The sequence below is a fragment of the Mastigoproctus giganteus genome, chromosome 8 (genome assembly GCF_048544385.1).
Source record: "Mastigoproctus giganteus isolate SK-2022 chromosome 8, ASM4854438v1, whole genome shotgun sequence".
NCBI lineage: Eukaryota > Metazoa > Arthropoda > Arachnida > Uropygi > Thelyphonidae > Mastigoproctus > Mastigoproctus giganteus.
The window spans coordinates 143004951-143015581 of NC_143582.1; the positions used below are offsets into that span (position 1 = coordinate 143004951).

Here is a 10631-nt window from a genome sequence, read left to right on the forward strand (position 1 = left end):
TAGTACTTGGTGTATAATTTTTACTTGTCTTATTCATGCGGAGCTCATTGGTTTTTGTTTTTTACTGTTGATATGGCATTTTGGATTAACTGTTGGATACTTCCTGTCTATGAACGTTTTGGTTAGATATTGTAATTCAATTGCTAGATCCTCCTGGGAATGGGTGTATTTTACTGCATTATGTATTTGATTGTATAATACTCATTTCTTTGTGTTAAATGAATGGTGGAAATTAAAATGTAAGAATTTTCCTGTATGTGTTTTTTTCCTATAAATTCTAGTTCTAAGTCTGTCTTTGTTCTTTTATATAGTTAAATTTAAAAAATTTATACTATTCACTTTTTCTAATTCTAGTTTATATTTTAATCTTCAAATAGGCCTCTGGGGTTGGGTATACTCATACTATGATTTTTAGTGTTTTCCACCAACCATGGAATAAAAACGAAAGACGAAAAACCCAAATTTTTTTAAAATATTTAATATTTACAATCAATTATTTACAAACAAAATATTACTGATAGTAATTTTAAAATAAAACAACTGTGATATACAGGATAATAATAAAATGCCGAATTTAAAATGCAATAAAATATACTGGGTTAAAAGCGCTAAAATACTAACTGAAGCTTTCAAAGGCTTCTGCCTTCTTTCTCAACAGTGTAATTTCTGTTCTGCGGTGCATCATTAAATACCAGCAGGTTCACGGTGCATCTCACGTGAACGTGTACTGTTCCCGTCAGAACCGGAAGTGGCTCTGGAGCGTTTCAGGCAAAAACGTTCATCCCCTCCAAGGATTACCGCCTCAAAGAGGGGATGAATGCGTGTGCCCCTATCTCTATTTATATTTTTCTCAGTAGAACTAATTCGCAAGCTCTCGAGCCACTTGCGGTCCCAAAATCTATGCGCCCGATCAGTGATGACCGCTTCATCTGGGGAGATTTGATGTTGCTTCTCCCAGAAATGTTCAGCTACGGCGGATTTGCCATAGTCTACATTTCTTATCGCATTTGTGTGCTCCCCCAGACGATCTTTGAGACGCCGTTTTGTTTCTCCCACATAACACTCCCCACATTCCGGGCATTTAATACTGTATACGACCCCACTTATATTTTCATTTAAGACAGGGTCCTTCACCTGTGACACGATTGTGTGCAGCTTCCTGCCTGGGAGCTGCACACAACGTGTCTGGTAATTCCTTAATATGCGAGCTAAACGCTCGGATAAACCCGGATAGTAGGGAATGTATGCGGTGGCTATTGGCGTGAAGGACTCACTTCTACTCTGCCCTCCACTAATGTATTTCTCTATGATCCTCCGGGGGTAGCCACACTTCAAAAGATCCGCCGTAACACGTTCATACTCCAAGTTAGTGTGGTATTGTTAATATCAGTAGTAAACAGTTGACTGATGATCAAATAGAAGTGTTAAATCTAGGACCTAAGTTTGCTACGATTCCGCCCAAAGTGCCCATAGCAGAAATAGCTATGGGCATTGAGAGAGCGGCTAGTAAGTTACCTGTGTGCATGGCCAATGAAATCCGTGTGAAAACAGCAGCTATTTTAAGTCAAGCCAAGAAAGTTCCCTCGAATCTTAATACAAAGCAAAGATTAGCACTAGAAAGTCTTAAGCAGGACGATAATGTTGTGGTCCTACCAGCTGATAAAGGTAGAGCAACAGTGGTTTTGGATAAAGAAGCATATGTAAGCAAAGCATTAGATTTGTTAAATGATCGCACAACCTATATGATTATTCATAAGAATCCCCTGTCGAATCTGGAACGACAAGTTAATAAGATGGTGCAATGTTGGATGAAATCCAATAAGATTTCAAAGGAGCGGTATTGGGCATTACATGCCACAGGAAGCCAGATACCGAGATTTTACGGTTTGCCAAAAATACATAAAGTGGTTGTGCCACTCAGACCGATAGTCTCGTTTATTGGCAGCCCCACGTATGCATTATCTGGTTTCCTAGCCAAACTACTGTCACCATTAGTTGGACTCTCTGAACATAGTATCAGAGACAGTAAAGAATTTGTACAATTCATAAGAGGACAACGTATAGAAGAAAACGAGGTTATGATATCCTTTGATGTAACATCGTTGTTTACCTGCATCGCAATTGACCATGGGATACATTGTGCGTACATGGCTTTAGAAAGAGACACCACCTTGAATAATAGGACGCAACTAAACTTAGAGGACATATGTAAAGGAATAGAGTTATGTCTTTCGAGTATTACCATGGTGTTTAATAACACCATGTACAAGCAGGTTAACGGTGCAGCTATGGGCTCCCCCATCAGTGCCATCATAGCTAATTTAGCGATGGAGGAGCTCGAGTCCAGACTATTTAACACTACAGTTCTCCCTATGTGTCCGTGGAAAAGGTATGTTGATGATACGTTTTCAGTTATTCGGGAAGGGAGTGAGGATGATACGTTGAATTTTCTTAATAGCTTCTCCCCGTTCATACAATTCACCTCTGAGGTAGAGGAAGGAGGGGTTTTGCCATTCCTGGATGTGCTGATTTGTAGAGAAGGCCAGCATTTGAAAACAAAAGTATTTAGAAAATCTATGTGCAGGGGCCAATATTCACACTACAACTCAGCGCAGACTAATTATCACAGGAACAGTGTAGTAAGAGCATTAGTGGATAGGGCAAAATCCCATTGTAGTACCTCAGAGGATAGAAACTTGGAGTATGAACGTGTTACGGCAGATCTTTTGAAGTGTGGCTACCCCCGGAGGATCATAGAGAAATACATTAGTGGAGGGCAGAGTAGAAGTGAGTCCTTCACGCCAATAGCCACCGCATACATTCCCTACTATCCGGGTTTATCCGAGCGTTTAGCTCGCGTATTAAGGAATTACCAGACACGTTGTGTGCAGCTCCCAGGCAGGAAGCTGCACACAATCGTGTCACAGGTGAAGGACCCTGTCTTAAATGAAAATATAAGTGGGGTCGTATACAGTATTAAATGCCCGGAATGTGGGGAGTGTTATGTGGGAGAAACAAAACGGCGTCTCAAAGATCATCTGGGGGAGCACACAAATGCGATAAGAAATGCAGACTATGGCAAATCCGCCGTAGCTGAACATTTCTGGGAGAAGCAACATCAAATCTCCCCAGATGAAGCGGTCATCACTGATCGGGCGCATAGATTTTGGGACCGCAAGTGGCTCGAGAGCTTGCGAATTAGTTCTACTGAGAAAAATATAAATAGAGATAGGGGCACACGCATTCATCCCCTCTTTGAGGCGGTAATCCTTGGAGGGGATGAACGTTTTTGCCTGAAACGCTCCCGAGCCACTTCCGGTTCTGACGGGAACAGTACACGTTCACGTGAGATGCACCGCAGAACAGAAATTACACTGTTGAGAAAGAAGGCAGAAGCCTTTGAAAGCTTCAGTTAGTATTTTAGCGCTTTTAACCCAGTATATTTTATTGCATTTTAAATTCGGCATTTTATTATTATCCTGTATATCACAGTTGTTTTATTTTAAAATTACTATCAGTAATATTTTGTTTGTAAATAATTTATTGTAAATATTAAATATTTTTAAAAAATTTGGGTTTTTCGTCTTTCGTTTTTATTCCATGGTTAGTGGAAAACACTAAAAATCATAGTATATTTTAATCTGTTGTGCACTGAGTTAAATTTATTTAGGAGATTTAGGTTATTAAAAATGAGCTAGGAAAAAGATTCAGGGACAAATACTCTGTATTACATAAAGTACATTACCAGAAATTCTGGTTTAGGAGGAATATGCTGCCCGAAACATGATCTGAGTTTATAAACTCAAACAGCACACATATTAAGGCTGCTCAGCTTACAGTTAAAGAAAGACACAACAAAAAATGGAACACACTCACCTGTAAACTCCATACCTCTCATCAGTCCTCAGTCATTAATTTATCATCTAAGTCATTTACCCCCGGAGAGCTCTCCGGACTTGAGAATAGTTTTAACTTTGCTATTAGGTGAAATTGCTACCCCATAAAAGGCAGTATCATTGAATTACAGAGCAAATTAGAAAATCACCCTGACAGGAACCAGTTGATTCACAAGACCAATGCCGTTACAAACTCAAGTATTAGAATACATCCTAACATTAACGATCAACAACTTGAGAATTTACAGAAACTTAGGAAAAATAGATCATTATCCAAAAAGCAGATAAAGGGGACACAACCGTGATCTTAGATAAGAGTGCGTACACACAAAAAATTTGTCAAATTTTATCAGACAATGATACATACAAGTTAGACAACTCATACACAATTACGAGATTAAAGAATCAATTAGGTAGTATTCTTAGGAAACTCAGAGCAGGAAAAGAGATCGATTTACATATATTACAAAATGTAGGGATTAGGAATAATAATATTCTTCCACACATGTTTGGGATTATCAAGCTACACAAACCAGGTCATCCACTACGCCCAATTGTTATTGTTTCCTACAAGAAATCTGCCTTTGCCAATCTATCAACATTTCTTGTCAAATTAATAACACCATTAATGAAATTATTAAAATTCAGAGTATTTAACACTCATCAAGTGTTCAAACATATTAACAATGTGTTAATATCACAATGATATACTTGCATCATACAACGTAGTCTCCCTTTATACTAATGTTAATGTAGATTTTACACTTCAAGAATTGTGTACACTACTAACAAGAGACACTTCACTTAAAAACCGCACTAACCTCAGTATTGATAGTATCCTTGAACTCATATCAGTTTTAACTAGAACTAGATTAAAATTTTCCGGCCATTGCCCTCTGGGATTAAATTATTTATAAGATGTGCTGACAATATTTTATTAATTGGCAATAAATTGGATATTGATAATCTCCTAAATAAATTTAACTCGGTGCACAACAGATTAAAATGTAAACTAGAATTAGAAAAAGATAATAGTATAATTTTTTTTAAATTTAACTATATATAAGAACAAAAACAGACTTAGAAATAGAATTTATAGGAAAAAAACACATACAGGAAAATTCTTACATTTTAATTCCCACCGTCCATTTAACACAAAGAAATCAGTATTATACAATCAAATACATAATGCAGTAAAATACACCCATTCCCAGGAAGTATCCAAAACAGTTAATCCAAAATGCCATATCGACAGTAAAAAATAAAACCAATGAGCTCCGCACGAATAAGACAAGTAAAAATTATACACTAAGTACTAAAATTATACTCCCACACCACTGCCAGGTTGCACAGCAACTTAAAAAAATTTTTACAGGTACAGACGTCATACTAATTTTTTCCTTCTATAACAAAGTTGGAAGTTTCTTTAATAATTACAGGGAGACTTATGAATATAAGATTAAAGATATTAATAATTTAATATACTTTATAAAATGCCAATCAGACTGTAAGCTGGCTATATAGGCAGTACCACCACCAAATATGGATCATTGACAACAGCAAACACGAGAGCCTATTATCATTTTAATAGTTTTAAAACTAGTCAATCCAACACAGATCTTGCAGAACATGTACATTCATCTAATTATAGGATATTGCAATACGAAGCTCTGGCCATAGAATGGTATCGTCAGAATACGTCACTTAAAATATTAAATGCAAAATTACCAGCTGGCCTCTCCTCAGTATGGAGACTAACACATTTTAAATTACCATGTGTCTAACTCAAAGTATCACGGGAACTAGAATTACCGTAAACTCTTTCTCTACTTGCCCCAATTTAGTCACCTGATGATGATTCAATCGAAAGTCCCTCGTTTTAGACTCTTGACTTCCTACATTATTATCCTTCTTAGCAGTTTACATTTAGTAACTTTTATACATGACAACCATAGGAAGAGGGAATGCATTTCATTTTCCTCTGGGCTCTATTTTAATCATTAATGTAGTTTAACTTTAATTCTGTTTCACCTTCTTTATATGAATTATGTGATAAACAGTTCAAGAGGTAGGTAGGTACTGAACTAACTATTAAGCTTTTGCTATATTTCATTATATGAATATCAGTGATATATCACCATATTTTTCTGTGGTAGTAAAAAACTACAGAAGTAGTGTAAATGGCATCGATTTAATTGTATCTCATATTGTGATTACCTTCACAATGAGTTACCATATATTGCACTACCTCGAATAATTAATGCTTCACCAATGGAGAAGGCTATTGTTACTTATTCTCAGGGGATACCACCACCCAGGTGGCACCGTTTTAAGGCTTGTTGGCCTATCATTGGTGGGCTGGTAGGTACCCCGGTGTTGCAATCATGCTAACCCAGTTGTGAATTATAACTCCACAATATGCGATGTGTCAATTGGTGTGCATAGTAATTATACTAAATAGTATAAATGTGCAAAGCATAATAGACTATGCATAGTCACAATATGAGACAATTAAATCAATGCCATTCACACTACTTCTGTAGTTTTTTTACTACTATGGAAAAATATGGTGATGTATCACTGATATTCTTACAGTGAATTACCAATCTGTAGTCTATTATGCCTTATTAATATCAAATTACTGTTGCTCAGAGCGAAACAGATACAAAAATAGATTGTGGCAAGTTTAATAATCTGTTTAATAATATATGTATCTAATCTAATATATGTATATTTTCCTATTATTAAACTTGTCACAATCTATTTTTGTATCCGTTTCGCTCTGAGCAACAATAATTTGATATTAATAATGAATCCAGAGCGCACAGGCCTCTTTAATCATATCCTATTATGCCTTGTGCGTAATAGTCAACTTAAAGAAGACTACAAAATATTAACACCACCTGAGCTAACAATTGAATATAAACATCAGTCTAGTTTTTCAGATTGCATACATGAAATGTAAATATAGATGGTTAGTACAGTAATTGCACCACATAGCATACATTCACATTCAGAAATGCTGAAAAGTGGTGGCTGTGAAATCAGACTGGAAGTGGAATTGGATATGACATTGGACTGCAAAGAGTCAATGTCAGTCAAAGATTCATCATTTAGAACAGTTATGTTTATGATTGTCGAAGTTTCTTAATTTACAAAATTGATGATTTGTTTGGTGAATGCCCACTCAGGATATTTGTTTTGACACATTCTGACAGTCAGCATTAGATTGTGAAGAAAAGTGATGTTAATAATGAATACATGTTCTGTTGTGAGAATCATTATTATGCATGCAAAAATACTCATCCTTCTGTACACACAAAACAACCATGACTCACACTAGAGCTTGTTTCACATGTCAAACTTATTTGTTCAACTTTCCACACATAGAGAGTAATGTGGAGGGGTGGGGAATCGCCATTCTCATGTGGTCTGAATGTATTTTATTGCATTGGCATTAAACTGAGGGTTGCAATTCAAAGTGAACAAACACCCTGTATATAATATATAGAAATTTTAAAGTGGACACATGTATATATTATAAGAATTTTACACTAACATTACATAGTGTTTCCTGTTTGTTTTTTTTTATAGGAGATTACAAAAGAACAGTGCGAATATTAGTTTTAAAATAGGGTACAGTATTTTTTTTAAATTATGAAGTGGCCTTAATGAGGAATCTGGATGGGTTGCCACTTTAACCTATGATTGTTATACAAAAGAAAAGAAAAACATTATAAATAAGTTTTATGTTTCATAAGTATATGATTAGATAGTATGAACTAGAGCTGTAATGCTCAATATGTTCTACGTTGATATCAATATTTGTAAAATAATAAGAGAAGTTTACCTCAATATAGTACGTAGAACACTTCCGTATGATACTCTCCAGAAATTAAAACGAAAAAATCGAAAATCTTACATAAGAGTAACAAACAATTAAAAATCAATTTAACTCGATTAAAAATAAGAAAATTAATTAAAAGAATTTGACAAAAAAATTGCAAAACGATTTTCCTTCCTTATTTTTAGTTGTGTTAAATTGATTAAATTGTGTTAAATTGATTAAATTGATTTTAGTTGTGATAATTGATTTTTAATTATTTGTTAACTCTTATGTAAGATTTTCGATATTTTAATTTTAATTTCTGGAGAGTATCATACAGAAGTGTTCTATGTACTATATTGAGATAAACTTCTCTTATTATTTTACAAATAAGTAGATGAAAGAATCTTTGTTTCTTGTGCTTAACTTTTTCCTGTTAAAAACTGCAGTGAATACCACAAGCAGGTGGTGTGTGTGTGTGTGTGTGTGTGTGTGTGTGTGTGTGTGTGTGTGTGTGTGTGTGTGTGTGTGTGTGTGCCTGCTTGCCTGGCTGCCTATTAGAGATAGAGGAGCAAACTCTTACAAATAGAATAAAAGGACTCACTACAGAAATTTCGAAATATTTTAATTATATACTTTTATGCATTCCAAAAATTGAATAATGTTTTATTTATGGGAACTGGTGTATGAAATAATTTTAATGATTTGAGAGAGGAAATGGTTTAAATGATTTAAAACAAAAAATAAAACCTTTTTATAGACAACTGAAGTTTGTAGTTAATTATATGTGAAGTTAAAAATCAAATATAAATTTATAAAAATATTGCAGTGCCATGTAATTTAATATATAACATCATGTTTCCATAACAGTTCAATAATTAAGCTCCATTTCAGTAATTAATTCAATATCATTTTTGACTATAGCACACATCTACCAACATGACATCTCCCAAGAGAGATATTTAAAAAATTCAGTTTATGATAAAACACTAATTTCATAATAGAAACTAGCCAGAATAAACTGGCCAGAATACACTCTCAGAACAGAACCAGCTAGTGCAGTAGTTTCTGAAGTGTGGGGCATAGCTCCCCCATCACTCAGGGGAAGAGGGCAGCATTATTCCAAATGTTTATCTGTTGTGTTATGAATCTTAATTGTTTGAATTATTTCATTACAAAACTGATTTATGCTAAGAATAGGACATTAAATCAAGAGAAACGTTGAATATAAAGGTTTATTCAAAATGAAACCCAAAATTACTATTCACTTTGTTAGGCTAGAAATAAGACATTAACATAGTTAACTTACACATAAGTACAGCTTGATGTAGCTAAATTCTATTTTTGTAAAATGTATAATATGAATATTATACATTTTACAAAAATACAATGTAAAAATATACACCATAAGTTTAAGGGAGGGGCATCATAAGTTGGTAACAAAATCATGAAAAAGGAGAATTTCTGTGCCTAATAAAGAATTTATATAATTTAATTTTTGAAAAGAGGAAATAAAAAAAAGTTTTGCATGCATATTTAAGGTAAGTTATTCTTTCCTAAAATGGTCTGTAAAGAGTCTTCTTGTACGTTATTGATCATACTCTTTCAAATACAGCAACTGCTTCATCAAAATAGGCTCTTCACTTATCTCACTCTTTTATTCCTTTTCTATGATGCAAACCCAAAAATCTGTTTCCACAATTGCATTCCATATCGAATGCCATTTCTACAACTGCTGTTAGCAAATGACAATGGCTGCATTCCAAAAAACTGTTATTTTGGTGAGTGTTGTTTTAAGTTTCTTCTTTTCAAATATGCAAATATTTGTAGATTCAATTACAAATATTGTACTTAATAAACTGAGTCATATGTAATAATGCTCATATTGTAACCATTATTGTGCAACTGCTGTATGCTGTACTTCATTATACTGTAGTTTTGACTATAACACACATGTGATCATGTCTCCCAAGAGAATTATTTAAAAAATTCAGTTTATGATAAAACACTAATTTCATAATAGAAACTGGCCAGAGTAAACACTCTCAGAACAGAATCAGCTAGTGCAGTAGTTTCTGAATTGTGGGGCATAACTCTCCCATCGATCAGGAGAAGAGGGTTCAAACAAACATTTGTTAACAGATCCAAACTGAAGAAAGGGGAATATGCATTGGAAATATTACTAAGCTAAGGGGTGAAATATTACATAAAAATGCTTGGAAATCATTATTATAGCATATTCTTTTATGTGGTACATTCACTTATAGAGTAAATTTTTATAGATTCTGAGATTAAATGCCATACATTCGTGCAATTTCTTCCCTACAACATCTCAACTAGAAATGCAATAAAGAATATATCAATGAAATGATAATTACATACAGAAAAGTTAACATTCTTCCTGATAATATTTTATTATATTTTATTATAATATTTTATTATCAGGAGGAATAACCAGCTGCTATATTTGTTAACTGCAGTATATTCAGTTACAGATTAAATTTTTGTAAATAACAGCATGTGATATCCTCTTCTAGACTATAACATCACATTTGGAATCACAAAAAAACTGCTAATGAAGTAACACAAAATATACATGAACTGATGAACAGCTTGCATCTTGCTGCAATTTGTCACAAACCACAATTAGTAGTTTTTGTAATCACGGTGCACTGTAAAGCTTGCTTGTGATGGAACTGTTCATAACCCAAAAAAGTACATGCTTAAAAAAAAAAATGTTATTAATAAAATCCAAAATGTAATCTGGCCTTATTACATTATTTTATATGAAAAATGATTTCCAAGATGAAAGTTTTTCCTTTATGTGACAGTTCCCAGGATTGCACCAAATCATATAACTTGAGATATCGCTTATAGAAAAAAAACTTTATTTATTTAACAGGTATCTC

At 34.0% G+C, this 10631-nt stretch overlaps 1 protein-coding gene across 1 annotated transcript; it reads left to right on the forward strand.

Moving 5' to 3' along the window:
* The first annotated feature begins 1484 nt into the window (after positions 1-1484).
* Positions 1485-10176, forward strand: LOC150081875 (uncharacterized). Its single transcript, XM_090380354.1, has 2 exons — positions 1485-2273; positions 10168-10176. The coding sequence occupies exons 1-2, from the start codon at positions 1485-1487 to the stop codon at positions 10174-10176; spliced, it is 798 nt and encodes a 265-aa protein (XP_090236480.1).
* The last annotated feature ends 455 nt before the right edge of the window (positions 10177-10631 follow it).